Genomic DNA, 18,554 nt, shown 5'->3' on the forward strand with positions numbered 1-18,554 from the left:
GTTCTGATGCCCTGGCAGGTGCTGCTCAGCTGACAAGGCTATGAGTGCCAGACCAGTGGATGGCCTAGTCCTGTCTTGTCAGAGAACCAGCCCAGCTGGGAGTGGAGAGGCCCAGCCCCAGAGCAGCAACCATTAACTTATGATGGCTTTTGGCCAAAGCAACTCACAGGGACTCTCTGCTGACTCTGACGGGTCAGTTCCATGAATATTCATGAAATGCTCGCTTGGCACCAGGTGAGGGGCAGCATGGCAGAATACTTGGAAGGCTTGGTTTGGCCTCTGACTCAGACTGACTGCATGGCCCTCCGTTTCCCAAATGAGTTCCCTGGATAGGTCTCTGGGGTGCTATTGCAGAGAAAAGAGCTCTCGCTTACAGAACTCCTTATGCCACAGATGTCCACTGACCACCCCTGCCCCTGCACAATGTACCAGGGATACTGAGACAAAAGCAAAGACATCTCTGACACCTTGAGGAGTTTGATTTGAATAAGGGTTATGATCAGCCTTGAGAACCATGAAGGCCATAACTCATGGATCTTGGAATTCTGAATGAATGGGAAAAATTATTTTATTCAGGCATTGTGCTGAGGACAGAACATACAAAGGTGTATAAACCTCACTTAGGGAAAGACCTGCTATATAGAACAGCAGTAGTCAGGGAGGAGGGAATAATTAATTGACAAGGCCTTTCTAGTGTTGATTCAATACTGATCCCAGAGTCAAGAGGGCCAGGAGGGAGGGGTGTGAACAAGGGGACACAGCATGAAGATCTCTGGGGAGTTCCATGTTGGGTTTGGGTCAGCCTAGATATGGTGAACTCTCACCACTCCAAAGCCCAGGGTCTGCTGGCAGTAGCCAGAGTCGAGACATTATCATTAAGAGCATCAGAACTAATCTAACTGATGGATCCATTGTTATTCATGATTCATTCAACAAATGCTTAATAAATGTCTTTTTCAGTCAGTCAATTAATAAACATTTATTAAGCTCCTACTATGGGCCAGACAGTGTGGTAAGGGCTGGCTGACCAATACCCATGTAAGGGTCAAGAGAAGGTACAAAGATGCTTGCAACTTGGGGTGTCCCTTCAGGAAGCTTATAATCCAGCAGGGGAGATAAGAGGAATCCACATAATTATGAGAGAAATCAGAGTATTAAGAGGGGAAAGAGAAGAGCATTGTGCTTGGGTAATCAAGGAAGGCTTCTGGGAGGAGTGGGTATTGGAGGCCGCTGGGAGAGGTGAGGTTTCAAAGGGCCAGTGCCAGTCCTTCTCAGTTTCTTTGTCTGTGAAATGGGGTTAATAATACTTTCAGACCCAATCTCATAGGATTGTTTTGAAATAAGTTTTAGAAGGTAAGTTCCTTAAGGGTAGGAATTTTCCCATTTTGTATTTGTATTTGTTAGCTTGAGCATATACCAAGTGCTAAATAAATGCCAGTTGATTGTAAATGTCCAAGTTCTAGAGGATTGAGAATTATTCTCATCAGAACTGTAATTTATCCAAATGCAATGAAACATGCTGAGAAATAACCCAGAACTCTGGAGCTAGTTCTTACCTGGAGTCAAAGGACTCATAAGCATGGATAGGAAAATGACATCTTGATTTCACTCTACCTGGTTTCCTTTGCAATCCAAATCCAGTGGGTTATATTCACCACTCAGGAAAGGCCACAGGCTTCTTTAGACTGATTGCCCAAGGGATCCAGGACACAAAAAGGGGAAGAACCCTTGATCCAAAGCCAGACTGATGAGGTAAATGGGAAGCATATTAACAATGAGGAGTCATTATATTAATTGGACTTGTAAGAAGGAAGCAAAAGGTAAAATTTTAAATTCCCACATTTGTACATGTGCCATCTGCTCTTTGTTTCCTCTTGAAAAGACTCAAAGGGACTTAGGTTTAAATCTAGAAAGGACCTCAGATGTTGGTTATTTCCATTCCCTTAATTTTTCACTGGAGGAAACTTAGGCCCAAAGATGTAGGAAGGGACTTGCTCAAGGTCAAACAACATTTTAGAGATCTAACACTGGAAGAGACCCCAAAGTTCTTTAGACTAATTTCACAGATGAAGAAATTGAGGTCCAGACTGGGAAAACGATTTACCCCAAATCACAAAGGTGACAAAAATGATCTCCTGACTTCAAATTCAGTGCTCTTTGGTGGCCATAGTTTTGTGATTCTAAGTTTACTAGAGCAAAACAGAATAAATTTGTGTAAAAATAAACATACAGGCAGCCTCATTTTCCTCTGAAATGAATCAGAATCTCAGACTGAAAAGTCTTCAGAGGCCACAAGGTCCTTCCATTCTAATCCAAGGAACCTCTCTGTGACTTACCTGACAAGGGGCCCCTAGAATCTGCTTGAAGACAGAGGGGATGCCTTTGCTCCCAAGACAACCTATCACACTTGGATGCTGGGATTATAGAAGTTTCTTTTTGCATCAAGTTCAAGTCTTTCTCTTTGCACCTTGTGTTACTACTAGTTCTGCCTCCTGAGGTCAGGAACAAGTCTAATCCTGTTTCTGGCCATGATGAGGGTCTAGGTTAGAATCCCAGCTCATCTTGCTAAGTCATTTACTCTTTCTGGATCTCAGTTTCCACACGTAAAATGGGAGGAATGGGCTGGATGAATTCTGAACCCTCTCAGCTGCCACAAAATCTTTGGAGAGAACTCAATGTCCTCCTTGTGACTTTGCCTCTCCAAGATAATATCCCCAGTGCAGCGCCTTTGAAGGGTGTTCATGTAGCCCTGTTCCGTCCTGGCTGCCCAGAACTGAACCCAGATGCTCTCCAGATAGTGTTGGACCAGGGTCCAGGACCCCCTGGCTCTCATAATGAGTGCTCTGCTCTCCCTTTCTGATTCTGTTTTCGGTTTCATTTTAAATGTATGGGATTCTCCCCTTGCTAGTGACAATGGCAGTAATTAAAAGTTAGCTATTTAGTCTCCTTTCTTAAAGTTAGCTTCCTTTCTCTAGGTGAACCTCCCACATAAAAACAACTCCCTAATCCCCAGGGAGCAGGTTCTAACATTCTTTCCATTCATGAGCTGTGACTCACCATTGGCTTCAGGGACCAAATACCGAGGAACCTGATGATTCTTGCTCAAAAGGGCCCCATCCTAATCTTGGGTTTCATCACGAGGGATTATTGTTTGTTTTGTAAACTTTATATCTTAAGAGCTCATTTGAGAAACTCCATTTGAGGAGAAATGGAAGTTACCAACTGAGCTGGGTTCTAAAAAGAGGATGAGAAAAGAAATCAGGGTGTCAATTTGGATTTTCTTTGTTTTGTGATCGGACCCATTGACCCTTGTTTCCTTGAGGTGAAAGAGATGGAGATGTATCTTCCCCCTCCCCTTTTATTATTATTTTATTATTTTATTATTTATTTTTATTATTTTATTATTTTATTATTTATTATTATTTTATTATTATCTCTCTCTCTCTCTCTATATATATGTATATATACATATATATTCCATTTTGGCTGAACCTAAACTGGGCCTGGGTTGTGCTGGGACTAGCCTTGGCCAAGTTGAGGGCAGTGATTTCCTAAGCCTCATTCTTGGGTATGACAGGGCTATGGTGTGCACTGGAGAAATTCCTTACATCTCTGTTTTAGTCCTGCTCTGATCCTTGTCACTGATCCTTGAGGTCAGTGTGGAGTGTGTGATAATGTCTAGGTTCAGGAGACACATTGCTTTACTGCTACAGGCCTTAGTTTCCTTACCTGTCAAATGAGGGGATTGGGCCAAATGATTTCTCAGGTTCCTTTCAACTGTGATCCGATACTCTGTGGTTTTTGTTCAATGGAACCACTCAGGAGAGAGCCAAACTTGCAGTGCCTAGGACAAGAAGCATGGATTTAGAGTCAGAGGATCTGGGTTCAAATTTGACTTTACCTTGTGACACTGGGTAGGTCACTCCACTTTACTGGACCCCAGTTCCTTGTCTGTAAAATGAGGAGGTTGTATGAAACAATCTTCAAGGTCTTTTTCATGACCCTTGCACTAAACAGGACAAATTATCCTTGAGCCAAACCAGAAAGTCTCTCTTTTTATGTTGCACATGAAGCCAGAAGCTCTGGTTCAAATCCTGTCTCTCCCCCTGGCCCTGTGGTTGTTTCCCTTTCTCCAAACATTTGTTGTGAAAAAAAAGCCTGAAAAATTCAAATTCAATAATTAAACAAATTGCTTAATGTTGGAGGGTTCCTCCACTATTAGTGACTAAAGAAACTGCAGATTTTACATAATTCACAGTTCTGTCCTCATAGAGTTTGCAGGATGTGACACAGTGAGCACCTTTGCCCTGAGACTGGAGGAATCTGTTGCTTTACTGATGTGAGAATTCCTTCATTTTCAGCCAACACCCTGGATGCCTTCTTTAGGTCTCAATATATTTTATTTGCCAGGGCAACACTATCCTTGGCAAGATCCCTCTTTTACATGCCTGACCCACCTTGTCTCTGGTCCTGTTTACCATATTTACACATGTTATTTACACTTGTTTCAGTGAGAAGAAGACATGGTTGGTGACTTGTGGCAACCTGTGAGTGTTTCCACTGGTGTTGACTTTTCATTGTCTTCTGGTACACCAATGACAATGATACCAAAAAAAAAAAAACAACACATGTGGTGGCGTTCCCATTCTGGTCATCCTTATAATTAATGGAATTCAGATAGAAATGGTCCACTATTATATTAATTATTGTTGCCATCTATGTCTAAGTTTGATTTTATTTGGTTTGCTGTAAGGTTTTTGGGAGCCCAGACTAAACTTAAATAACAATTATAAGATGCAAATGAAGTTTATGTGTAATGCTACTACAAGAATTTTTTGTTTCTCCTTTGTTTTGAATCCAGTATTCATCTTTTTGCCTTTTTTATTTTTTCAGGGTCAATGGGAAACAGTGTACCAGCAGGTCATTGAGTCAGCTTGAATGTCTTTTAGGAGAAAAGGTATCATCATATTAGAATGTTTCCTAAATTACTTTCCCTTTCAATCTTGACCCAAGTAACAGTTCCCAGAGGTAAATGCCAGGAAACAAACTGCATGTTGTCACTAGTTCTCATGTCAGACTCTTCTCGGCTGAGGAGATATTTTTGTCCTGATCTGATTTGAAGCCTATATTCGGCTACATTTCTTGCCTCGTGTGGTGTTGATTGGGATGAATGACAAACAGAAGACTCAGAATCTTAATGACTTTGTATTAACTCTCACTCCAGTTGGTGATGAGCCCTTCCCCACTGGTGTCTGAGAAGGCCTAGGAAACCTAAAGTGTTCTAGTCGCCAGCACCCATCATGCGCCACACAGATGCATTGAGCCTGCGGAGATGCTCTGGGTCCTCAGGAACAAGGCTTTGTTTCTATTAGCCTCCAGCATGGTCCAGTGCAAAGAGGGCTGGATTTGGAGCTAGAGGGAGGGCATTCCAGGCCCATGTGAGCTTGAGCATGTCATTTCATATTTCTAGGATTCAGTTTTCTCCACTCCAAAATAAGGGGTTTGGGATAGGAGGCCCTTAAGAAGTCTCTCAAGTGTAAGTATCATCCAGGGTTTGCTCCCTCCAATCTCTCTGTCCTCCTTCATACACCTCAGAATAATCTTGGTTATCTCTCTATCTAGGTCAATAGAATGAAAGTTCCTAGAGGCTGGGGTGGGGGATGGGGGATTTTTTTTTTAATTTCCAGTACTTAACACAATCCCTTTCTATATGACACTCTTGAATTCCTGATTATTGGAGTCACTCCTCTGCTCAAAAGTTTTCACTGGCTTCCTACTCTTTTGAGTCAAGCTCTGACTCTTATGCTAAGTGTACCAGGTCTTCCTCTCTTACATTAGCTCCCATGGGTACTTCTCTCCTCTGGTCCATTGGATGACTCCTTAGCCCCAGACTGTTTTGCCTCCCCTTCATTCATTTAAAGGACCATTTCAGTGCTAGCTTCTCCATGGAGCTCTTTAGGATTCCCCCTTCAAATGTCACCCAGGATTTGTTCTCTTTAGAATGCATTCATGCGGGTGGCTAGGTGGCACAGTGGATAAAGCACCGGCCCTGGAGTCAGGAGTACCTGGGTTCAAATCCGGTCTCAGACACTTAATAATTACCTAGCTGTGTGGCCTTGGGCAAGCCACTTAACTCCATTTGCCTTGCAAAAACCTAAAAAAAAAAGAATGTATTCATGGGTAAGCTTGTTTGTGAGGACATCAGGGTAGACCCCTCTTGACCCCTACCAAACAGTAACTCTTCCTTAAGCTAGGCCTTTCCCCTAGTACTCAACTCTGAGCTCTGCAAATAGAGGGTGCTGAATAAGTGTTTCTGACCCAGCATAGTGATCTCAAAATCCATAGGCGTAGCTGGTGTTTGCCCCAGATGTTGGAGCCATGAAGCCAGTGAATTATATTAACAAGGTAGGGGCTGTGGCTGAAAGCGTTCCATTTAAAATGTCAATTTGAATCGTGCCTAATTGATTTTCTTCCACTGAATTCTTCTGAGATTTTTCAAGAATAAAAAAAAACAACCACAACCACCCTAAAGCTCTCAAATAATCTGTGAAAGCACTTGTCTTGCTGGTCACCCCAACATTATTGTAGGCAAGAGTTTGGTGACATCCGGAACCATTAAACCCACTTGGGAGCCAGGAGCCTGGGTTTAATGACAGACTCACTGTGTGACCTTGGATGAATCATTTTTTGTTCTTGTGCCTCGGCATCTCCTCAGCAGAATGAGGGGTTGGATTGGCTGGCCTTGGGGGCCCCCTCTGAGCTCTGAAATTCTCTGGTCAGTTTGTTACATAACTGTGTCCAAGGCTGCTTTCAAGAAACCTGTCTGATGGGAAGGCAAATATCTCTCCTATTTGGGTCCTTTCCAAGTTGGCTTTATCAGTGAATAAGTCAAGGCAAAGGGAATGGGCAAACACCTACCTAAGTTGGATCATGGAAATTCTCCTTGCTTGTTGGAATCATTGCCAAATCCATTGTAGCTTCTTGGAGCCTCCACACACCTCCCCCCTCGCCCACCCTCAGGGGTGGGGGAAATCTGGGACATGCCAAATAGTCCTGTCAAGTCTGGGATTTCTTCAGGGTGGGAGATCTCTGGGATGGAAAGCCCCTCTGCCAGTCAACCTGGGAGGGCTCTACACCTTCATCTTCCCTAGCTAGGAAATGAGAATGAGGTGGTGTGACTTACCCAGGGATACACCAGGAAGTCTTGAACCCAGGTTTCCCTGATTCCCAACCCTGCTTCTAGTAACTTGGTGGGGCTACCTCTTCTTCCCCAACCCCAATTCTGGAGTCAGAGATGTAATGGGGTTGCCTTGGGTTTGTAATCAGGAAGACTGGGGTCGGATTCCACCCTCTCTGTTGGCAAGTCCCTTTTTCTTTCTCTAAAAGGAGAAAAGGTTCCTTTGAGCTTACAATCTACAATCTTTTGACATGTCCTATGTCAGTGTGCGACTGTGGGCAGGTAGTCACTAATTATTGTATCTCAGTTAATTCTTTTGTAAAATGGGGAGGCGTTGGATTTGATGGCCTTTGAAATCAATGCTCCTATGATCCTGAGGTACTTTTGCCTTTCTGTGCATCAGTTTCCTTATCTGTCCAGTGGAGGGATTTGATGTTCTCAGAGGCCCCTTTTAGCTCTAGATCTGAAATCCTAGAGCCTCTGGGTCCCTTCCCTTGCAAAGTGTAATTGGAGCCTCAAATCAAATGAACAGAAGTGGTTGGAGAAGAAATAAATACCTTACAGGAAATATGTCCTGTCCAGGTCTAGGGCAGGGCAGAATAAACATCAGATTCATTCACTGAGATTCCGTTTATTGTTCCATTGTCAAGTCTAATGGTTTTGTCTTTCTTAGGATCATTAGTGGGAGCAAAGAAAGGCAAGTGGGTTTGAATTTCCTCATAAGCATGTTTAAATTTCACATATCTAGCATTTTCCATCCCAGAGCCCAGCCCTACCAACAGTTTCATCTCTAATCAAGGCCTAACGTCTCACTTAAACTAACAAATGATTAGCCTTGAGTCTAGAAATGTTAATTGAACCACAATTCACATGTTGGCTAATTGTTGTTTCCCACTGTGCATGTAAGTGGGTGTTAATATTCCTACATTACCCAGACTCAAGTCTGTCCACATTGGTCAGCATGGTAGGACCACAGAAGCTGTCAGAGAAGTCAATGGAAAAGCCCAGAAGCTCCAAGGTCATTCCGAAGCCTAGATTTTCAGCCACCTTCAAAGAAAACTCCAAGCCCCATCCTGACCTGCTGTGAGAAAACCCTGGTACTTTGGCATCTCAGAGCTCTTTTCCCCGCTTCATGACTGAATATTCGATCTGAAGAATGTGCCCTTCAGTTAGGGAAGTTAAGGTACCTCTGGTACATGTTCATAAGCTTGTATGTATTCTAGTCCATGAGGGTGCGTAGGGGGAAGCGAAGTATAGGGCCTGTTATGCGGCAAACACTTTACATAGATTATCTCATTTGATCTTCACAAGAACCCTGTAAAAAGGGCTTATTACTCTCAGAGAACAGTGGAGGAAACTGAGGCAGACAGAGATACCTAGCATCCCACATCCAGTGTGTCTTTGGGGCTGGATTTGAACTCAGCTCTTGACTCCAGGTTCAGCATCATCTAACTGCCTAGGAATTGCAGCTATTGCTGAAAATTGCAAATCTTGTTGCAAAAGAATTAGCTGAAGACTAGATTGGGGAAGGGAGCAGACAAAGGTTATCTGGTAAAGGGCCAAGGTCAGAATTTGAACCCAGGTCTTTTGACTCCAAATCTGACACCCTTTCCCCTGCATCATTTCTGGTTCAGTTTAGTAGCTTTGAGAGCACTGGGCTGAGTCTTGGAGGAGAGATGGAGATCAGTGACTGGGAATTCCTGCCTTCATGGAGCTTCTAGTCTAGTAGAGAGCTCTGTCACTTTTCACAGACATGCGGAGTCACCTAGAACATGGACCAGAACATGGACCAATGAGGTCCTGAGCCAAGGCTGAGGAAGGACTTTTAGATGGCCATGACTGGCCTTGTGCCGATCTGCCTTTGATCCCACTCAGAAGATGTGCTTGACTGGGGGTCCCCTGATTGGTGGTCCCCCAGCTCTGCTGCTCATTCCCTGGATAGCTTCAGCCATGGGCAGGCAGCATTGATTAGACTCTGCCTGGGTGTGCTAGGTGCTGTCTTATGAAGAATTGCTGTCACAGGCTCCAGTTGTGTGCAGCCAGTGGGTGAGATCACATCTGAGGTTTCTCTTTGCTCAGATCCTTGAACCTGCTCAGGAGCTGTGACCTGCAGGGAGGCTTTGGGGGGCAGGTCCTAGGGCATGTCACGAGCTGCTCTTGAACTCAGGTCTTCTGGCCTTGAAGCGGACAGCCAGTCGACTCTTCTTCCTTGCAGTAGTAAATAATAGGAACTCCCTTGGCTCTAGTGCTGTGTGAACCTTCCTCGTCCATTATGTCATTCTAGAAGTCAGGAAGACTTGAGCCCTAGCTGGTCTTAGCTGTGTGACCTTGGGCAAGTCAACTAACTTGGGTTTGTCTCAATTTCCTCAACTCTAAAATGAGGATAATAACAGCAGCTCCTCCCTCTTTGGGTTGTTGTGAGGATCAAATGAAATAATATTTTAGAGGCTTTGCAATCCTTTAAAGCATAATATAAATGATTATTATTACAATGACATCGGCTCACATCTTGGTAGCACCTGCTCAGGAACGTCTGCAAGGTGTGGCCTTGACAGAAGGGAACGCTGAGGCTCAGAGAATTTAACTGTTCGTCCTGTGATTTACCTCAATCTAGAACTGCTCCTACTATGCCACCCCAGGAGGCAGAATCCTGGACTCCTCCACCCGAGATCTCCAATTCAACTTCCTCATTTTCCAGAGGAGGAAACTGAGGCTCATCACAGAGGTAGCAAGTGATGGAGGTCAGTCTTCTGTTTCCAGGGCCTGAGGCTCTCTCCCCACTCGAAGCGGACATTTTGAGATCCTGTCCTGGATGTGCAGCTCCAGGCATTAAGCCTTGACTGCAGGGAGGAAGGATTAGACTGCCAAGAGTTTTTGCCGAGATGGTGGAATGCCGCCTGTTTCCACAACAGATGCCCATTCACAATGGGCCCACTGACGAGCCAGCTAAGCTCCAGGTTTAGCGGCATCCCCTCCTAATCCTGCTTTCATCGGCTCCCCTTGGGTTGGCCCACTGGGTAGTCAATGACTGCGGCAGGTATCTGGACGCATCGCTCCCCTCTCCCCTCCCCTCATCTGAGGGAAATATTACCATATCGCAGAGCTGTTAGGACAGATTGCATCCCGAGGTTTCTGCCTTTGCTGCAGAGAAGTCTATCAATCAGAACTGAATATGGTGATTAATAATGTCACAGCTTTTATTCGGTTTGTCTGTGTGCAGAGGGAAGACTAGCATTTCCATTTTGATGTTGAATGTTTCACATCACAAAATAATCAGTTGCCATTTTATTTTTTTAAAAATTGTTCTGGAAATGCCTCCGCCCCAAGGCCTACTTTTGACTCCCCCCCTATTATGAGTTTTCTAAAGCCTTTGAAGGGAAGCGGTAATGAAAGCCTCTTGTTTGGGGCAGTACACATTTGGAATTTGAGATGGTTTCAGAAGGGAGTGCATTCTTACTCAGCAGATGCGTTCTGCCCTGTGTTGGTAGGACAAGGGATCATTCATTCATTCATTCATTCATTCAGCAGCCACTGCTAAGGGCCTCTGACATGCCTGGCAGTTACTTGGAACCAGGGATGGAGAAAGAAGTGAGGTTCCATCCTTGCTCTCATGGGCTGAGATATTAACAGCAGAGCCGTGAGTCCAGTGCTCCCATGTATCCATGTTTCTATTCCCTCCAGAGATGGAGACCAAGGCTCTTCTCAGCCTCTGCATTCCACTGATCTCTCTAGAGTCCCTTCCTTATAATGACCACAGGGCTGCTCCGTCCAATTGGCAGTTTTCCTTAATTTCTCTTGATTCTCCAGACAGTGCTGCTCTGCCCGCCCCCCCCCTTTCTCAACTCTTGTGTTTTGACTTTCCGCATTAGACTATAAGCTCTGGGAGGGCAGAATTGTGAGTTTTGTGGGTTTTATTTTTTGATTTGTAATACCAGGCATGGCCCAGTCCCTGTGTGTGTGACCCTGGGTGAGGGTCTACATAGATGCTGGTTGGTTGATAAATAATGGCAGAAGATTTGCAAACTATGAAGTCCTAGGACCATGTCCTTGATAGTGCTATAGCCTTGAGTAGGGCCTCAGTTTCCTCATCGTTTTTGTGTGTGTCATGACCCACTGTAGCAGGGAGGCTGGTGAATGTACGGACCCCTTCTCGGAATCTTGTTTTCAAAATACATAAATGATAAAAGCAATCACACTGAAATACAGTTAACTAGATTTTGGATCCCAAGTTAAAAACTCCTGACCTAGCTACCTCTGAGCTTCCTTCTAGAAACTCCTCCAAAGAACCCTAGTAAGAGAGGCAAGGGGGCTACAAGGGCAAGTAGACAGTGCTGGGGCTTGAAGCAGAGCATTGTCAGAAGCATGTTTGTGCTTCAAGAAGATGAAACTGGGAACAGTTAAAAGATCAGGGATTTTTTTTGTAGTGCCCACTTGAGTTATTCTTGCATTAAAAATACATCTTCAGGGGCAGCTAGGTGGTGCAGTGGATAAAACACCGGCCCTGGAGTCAGGAGGACCTGGGTTCAAATACGATCTCAGACAATAATGATCTAGCCGTACGGCCTTGGGCAAGCCACTTAACCCCATTTGCCTTGCAAAACCCTAAAAAAAAAAAATACATCTTCAAACACCAGAAAATACAGGGGCCTGAGCTGGATTCAATGAGACACCAAGAAGCAGCTGAGGGGGGTGGTCTTAGAAAGGCTTGGCTCTTGTTGAGGAAGCATTAGTTCTGCGTTCTGCCCTGTGTTAGTAGGGCAAGGGATCATTCATTCATTCATTCATTCATTTAGCAGCCACTGCTAAGAGCAGGGGGCAAGGGGAAGAATTGGTGGAGTGGCGGTCTTGACCAGGACTCTCTGGATTGCCAGGTTCCAGCCTAGCTAGGGCATGTAGTAGTAGTAGTAGTAGTAGTAGTAGTAGTAGTAATGATAATAATAATATCAATAATACTATTAATAATAAACTAACACATATATCACTTTGCACTTTTATTTGGGAGATACTTTTATTATGTCCATTTTACAGATGAGGAAACTGAAGCAGACAGAGATCAAATGACTTTTTCGGGTCATACAATTAATAATTTAGACTGAATTTGAACTTGAGTCTTTCCTGACTCCAGACCCAGTGCTCTACTCAGTGCTTGTGATTTGATTGATTGTGCATCCCCTCAGTAAATACTTTTTTTTTTTTTTAGGATTTTGCAAGGCAAATGGGGTTAAGTGGCTTGCCCAAGGCCACACAGCTAGGTGATTATTAAGTGATTTGAACCCAGGTACTCCTGACTCCAGGGCTGGTGCTTTATCCACTATACTACCTAGCCACCCCCCCAGTAAATAGTTTTTGAGCACCCCACATTGTTTATATGTACAGAATTCTCCTGGGTTAGTTTGGCACAGAGTTCTAAAGGAGGATGCCTCAGAATTTTGCCAAATGGAGGAAGTACCTTCATACTGTCCTTTGAAAATGAGATGCTTATGTTTTCTCCCTATCCGCTAATTATGGAATTAGGGTTGCTGTTGAAATTAGGAGATTAATATTGTCATCTTCCCAGAGGTTTGTCAGTTTTTCTCTCAAAGCCTCCTTTCTCCCTGAGGCCCTGGGGAGATGGATTGTGTAGCCCCTGGGGTACTTCCAGAGCCATCTCAGGGGTGTTTGGTCCCCCACCCCTGCCCCTGCTCTGGAGGCCACTGGTCTGGACAGTAAATCAGAGGAATGGAAATGTATGGCAGTAGTTAGAGAAAGACCCATGGAGGAGTTTGAACCTGGCCTGGGACACCTTGAAGGATTCATGACAGCAGACACGGATTCAGGGACACGGGCAGCACAACAGGGCAGCATAGGATGGGCTTTCCTCTCTGGAGTCTGTGGGCTCTTCAGTCCAACACAGGATTTATGTATGTGTGGCCCTGGGTGAGGCTTTGGGGGTTTGATTTTTTAAAAATGTAGTGGTCAGGTGGTGCAGTGGATAGAACACTAGCCCTGAAGTCTGACAGACTTGAGTTCAAATCCAGACCTCAGATATTTGAGACTTATTACCTGTGTGACCTTGGGCAAGTCACTTCCATTGCCCCTGCTCCCAAGGAATTTCCACATTCTTCTGAAGGGATGCAACCTACACATGGATAAGCAAATCCAAAGTATTTTGAAGGAGAGAAGGAACACCAACCAGTTGTGAATGGTTCAGGTGGAAGAAGGCACAAAGGCAGTCATTTCAGGTAATAAGAACAGCTTGGACAAATGCTGGAGGTGTCAAGTCTGGGAACCAGCTGGTTTGCCTGGAGAATGGGATGTGTGAACTAAGTGTGGAGAGATGAATGAGAGCCAGCCTGGTTGGGACAGATTTGTTTGGGAGGAGGCCACAGCCCGTCTGGCTCCAGAGCTTCCCATCTGGGATGGGGGGGTTTCTAGAGTGACCCAAGGGGCAGAACTAGGTCTGTCCTCAGAGCCTCTAAGAAGAAACTGGCATGAGCTTTAGTTAGTGGGATTATTGAGTGTGCAAGGCCAAGCAAGGGAACCCCCCTAGAGAGTTCCAGATAGAAGGACGCATCTAAAGTAATAGGTGAGAACTGTTGGTTAGAATAGCTGAGAGTGTCCCAGTTGGGTAAGCCAGTGAGCTATGGGCCAGAGAGCAGGTCAAAGGATGGAGACTTGAGGAGCCTCAAGGCTGCCTAAGCGGAACCTTCATGCAGACTGTGGTGAGGAAGCTGAGCCTGTTAGGAAAGGTTCTGAGTCCCTAAGGAGGGAGAACATTCTAGGAGGAGCAGAGAAAGTCAGAGTGACTAGATGCTAACTTGATGAAAGGAATAATAGATGCTAACTTGATGAAAAGGAATAAAGCCGTAAGGGCAGGTTGTAACCAGGCTGGACAGAGCCTTTGGTACCCCACAGAGGAGTCTAGGCAACAAGAAGGAGGCCCTGGAGATTTGGGGCTGGGCAGTCAGAGGGTTTAGGGCAATCATTTGGGCAATGGGGAGGAGCAGAGGCCTTGTGGGAAGAGAAACAAGAGCTGTTAACATGGATGGGGGAATGAGAGGAAAGCTGGGCATCATGGAAGTCATGACCTAAAGTGACTGGGAGGATGGAGCATCTTGGGAGAAGGCAGGGTTTGGGGTGCTTCCTGGGCCAGGTGGAGCTTGAAATGATTCTCAGATATCCACTTGGAGATGCCCAACAAGGCCTTTGGAGGCGGAGCTCATTGAAGAGATGATCCAGACAAGGAACACCTATTTAACATGTCAAGCTCAGTCTTAGCAATAAGGAAGGGTGGACAGGAAAGGGACTGAGAATCTTTGGAAGATGGGAAGCAGAAGAGCCTGGCTGGGGTGAAAGCCGCTGAGAGCAGGCACTATATTTTTATCTCTATTGACTGACAATAGTAGTTATCTGTAAATACTTGTTTGAGGGGAAATACATTTCAAAAGGGAGGGTGGTCAGAGGTTCATCTGTAAAATGGGTGCACTTGCTCTTACCCCTCTTGCTTCAGAGGCTTCTTGAGGGGATTAAATGAAATGTAAAAACCTTTTGGTCATTCTGGAAGGATAGCCACAGTCTCCTTCAAGCATCTGTTGGAAACAGAATGCTTGGCTTGCCCAATTAAACTAACAGTTGGAAATAGGTCAACTAGAAGGAATTATGGCTGTACAGTATAGCAAGTCAATTTATGAAAATTGCCTTCTCATTTTTTCAAATTTTGATTGGAGAATCTGGGATGAATTATAGAATAATAAAATGTTGGGTCTGGAAGGGGTTTTAGAATAGGAAAGGTTAGAGTTGAAAGGGGCCTTAGAACAGGGAAGGTCAGAACTGGGAGAGTCCTTAGAACAGGAAAGGTTAAAAGCTGAGAGGGAGCTTACAAGAAATTTTGGAGCTGGAAGGGGCCTCAGAGATTTTTAATCAGTCCCCTTTATTAAAAGATGTGGAAGGTCTGACTCAGAGTGAGGACATGGCTGCTAGTTCTTTTACTCTCAGGATCCATGTACCATCTCCTCTATTCCATTGATCAGACCAGTTGTTATTTTCTGAATATTTTTATTCTAAATTTCTGTTCAACTAAAAAGCAAATCAGAAATCTAGTCTAATTTGATACAGATGGAATAGAGTATGGAATCCAGTGTTAAGATCTGAGTTCATATCTAGCCTGTCACTCACTAGCTGTATGACTACAGCAAGTCACTTCCCCTCTTTCCTACTCAGTTTCCTCATCTGTAAAATGGGGGTCAAACAGCACCTGCCTCCTAGGATGGTTGTGAGGTTGAAGAGTGCTTTCTAAGTTTTCAAAGGTCATAGAAATACCATCTGTTATGACTCTTGATGATCACCATGCACAGGGGTGCTTGAGCTGGGTGGTTTTCAAGGGAATAATAACCTTTTCTTCAGCATGGCCTGGTTCATCCTGGCTGTGGGTCTTTGGTTCCCTGGTAAAAAGATAATCAAAATGATGGGGAAGTCATTGTGGGTGACATTGCACCATGTTAGAAATACTGGTGAAATGGGCCTTCTCACTAGATGATGGGTTCCATGGGCTGGGAGAGTCTTCAGAGGAGGGTGGGAAGTTGCTCATTATTCTTCACCAGAGTTTCCTCTCAGGGACAGTTTGGTCTTTAGAAGCTCTCTATCTCTTATTATTGCACTCTCCCATTTTCCTCCAAGGTTGTGTTCTCACCTACAAATCACTCCAAGTCATTCATCATTTCCATATTCTTGGGGGAAAGTCTTGTGACTGTCTAGGAGCTTCTAGAGCAAGGAAAAATCTTAGGAAAACTCATTCACTGTCACTCTTTTCCCCTTCCTCCAGGACCTCCCAAGGCTAAAAATCCTTTCTTTAAAAGACCATGAATAAATGAAAAATGTGTTTTGAATGGCTGTACATACTCCCAAATCTAGAACTAGTAAACTTCAGAAGTCATTGTGTTCACCCCCCCACTTAACAGGTAGAGAAACTGAGGCTCAGAGAGATCAAAGTAAATTTAATAGGATCATTAAGATCACAGATTTAGAGAGAGGAAGAAGGTCAAAAGTCATTGGTCTAATTACCTCATCTTAGAAATGAGGAAATTGCTAGAAAAGTGAAGACACTTATTCAAGGTTCCACATGAAATGAATAGCTAAGCCAGGATTTTAATATAGATCCAGTACATTACCCAGGACTTGGCACATAGTAGGTCTTGAATAAGTGTTTATTGATTAATGGTTGGTGACCCTCTGACTCCCAGCCCTATGTGTTCTCATTCCCAAGACTCCTGGTTGGTAGGACATGGAAGGCTCATTCTGGAGTTCTGTGGGAACAAGTCTCTCCCCCTCCCCCCTCCCCCCAGGCACCCCAGGATGGCATCCTTGGCCGGCTCTAGAGGTCCTTTGTTGTGCTCAGATCGCATCTCAAGCCATGTGGCTGATTCTGGATATCACATGGAGGACAGACTGGACCCAGGAGGGAGTGGAGGGGCCCTTTACTTAAAACAGGGAAGAAAAGGTTGGGGTGAGACAGCATACTTTGAGGATCAGATAGGATTTTCTCAGACCCAGGGGAGGGAGACAACAGGGAACAAGAACTTCTGAAAAAATTTCTCCCAGTTACTGTCCCTTTGAAAAGGGTCTCTGTGTCAACAAAAGGTTAAGGAAATGGCCCTTGATGACTGAGTTGGGATTGAGAGGGAAGTCATGATCTAGAGTGACTGGGAGGATGGAGCATCTTGGGAGAAGGTAGGGTGAGGGGTGCTTCCTGGGCCAGATTGAGCTTGAGATGCTTCTCAGATGACCATTTGAAGATGCCCAACAAGGCCTTTGGAGGCATGATTGAGTTGGGACTGAGAAGAAACAGTTTGGCTCGACATAAAGAGGAATTTCCTAATTCTGGTTGTCTAACAATGGAGAGGGTTGCTTGGGTTCTTTCAAGACTCAGCTCCAAACCCAGTTCTGCAGGAGATCTTTCCTCATCCCTCTCCTGCTTTCTCTCTGAAATGACTGTCAATCTGTTAACATGTCTTGTCTGTCTATACGAGTTTACATGTTGTCTCCCCATCCCCCTTAGAATATAATCTTGAGGGCAGGGGTTGTGTCTTTCTCTCTCTTTGTCTCCCCAGCACAGTGGTTGGCAGGAAGATTGAACTTTAGGCTTGTGGATTTTCTGTGGCTGGTTGAATCCAAGCAGAGGATGGATGGATGGATAAGTGCTGGTGAGGAGTCTCAGAAATGGAGTTCAGGTCTCATAAAGGATTTCAACTGGATTACCTCTGAGCTCCTTCCAGCTTTGAGATTCTCTGAGAAGCAGTAGTAGTCATTATTGTCATCATCATTGTTACAGCTTGAAGACCTGGAGTTGGACAGAGCTGCCAAGCTTCAGATATAGGTGTGGGGAGGGACCTTCTTTATCCCTTCTCTCTTCCATCTCTACTACTACCTGCAAATTCAGGTCATCAATACTGCTCATCCCCAAATTTGCAACAATCCGCTGAAAGGTAGTCATCTCCTCCCTCCAAATCATTTTACAATTGTTTCCAGTCACTTTTCATTCATACCTCTGATCTTTCCCTGTCCTTATATCCTTTTAAGATCTCTGCTAGCTGCAAAATGAAGTCAGAACATCTTGAAGCTTCCATTCTAGCAAGGGGAAATAACACAAATAGGGAAAGGGAGTTCTGGTATGAGAAATCTATCTGGGATGGGGGGGTCTATCTAAGGACTGCTGATTGATAGGCCCTTTCCTGAAGCAGGGGTCAGGGTGGGGAAGATCCCCAAATATAGATGGAATTGATAAGGTAATGATTCTATGGCTTGAATCATGCCTGAATTTCCTTTTCTAGAAGTATTTGATGTACAAGTGGCAAAAATTAAAAAACCCAACCACTTGGGGGCCCATTTCCTTAGCCTTTTGGTGACAGCCGGAGGGTGGGGGGCCAAACACAGAGACCTCTTTCAAAGGGACAGTAGCTGGGAGAAATTTTTTCAGAAGTTCTTGTCCCCTGTTGTCTGCCTCCCTGATGTGTCCCCTGTTTGCAAGTTTGTGTTTATGGGGCTCTGAATGCAGTCTAATTTTTTCCGATCTGGTTTGGCCCATCTCTACCAGCTGGTGAATAGGAAATGTTCACTGTCGGAAGCCAGCGCTGGGTAGAGTGTAAACAGATGGAATCAATATAAAGTGACAAGTCAGACTGCGCTGCTGAGAATACGGAGGCCGATCTCCCCACATAACCGTCACGATGCTTACTCGGTTCCAGTTCATTTAGTCCTGAATAGGGCTTCATCGCTGCACAGCTGTGTTTTTCTCTCATTTTTTTCTCTCTCTTTCTTCTGGGTTGATAATGACAATTTCAAAGAAAAACTTTAATTAAAGATTTTATACAAAATCGCCAAAAGTAGAATAATAAGGAAAATG

The 18,554-nt window shown here is 44.6% G+C and overlaps 1 protein-coding gene across 6 annotated transcripts in view; it reads left to right on the forward strand.

Moving 5' to 3' along the window:
• Window positions 1-18,554, forward strand: part of EFCAB6 (EF-hand calcium binding domain 6) — a 239,117-nt gene that overhangs the window by 80,434 nt on the left and 140,129 nt on the right. For 5 of the 6 annotated variants that reach the window (XM_074227119.1, XM_074227117.1, XM_074227120.1 and 2 more), the window contains one exon: window positions 4,894-4,957. The exons of the other annotated variant lie outside the window; for it this stretch is intronic. In XM_074227119.1, coding sequence (XP_074083220.1) covers window positions 4,894-4,957 — 64 coding nt within the window. The remainder of the gene's footprint in view (window positions 1-4,893; window positions 4,958-18,554) is intronic. 6 annotated transcript variants of the gene reach the window in all.

Source organism: Macrotis lagotis, chromosome 2, assembly GCF_037893015.1.
Source record: "Macrotis lagotis isolate mMagLag1 chromosome 2, bilby.v1.9.chrom.fasta, whole genome shotgun sequence".
NCBI lineage: Eukaryota > Metazoa > Chordata > Mammalia > Peramelemorphia > Peramelidae > Macrotis > Macrotis lagotis.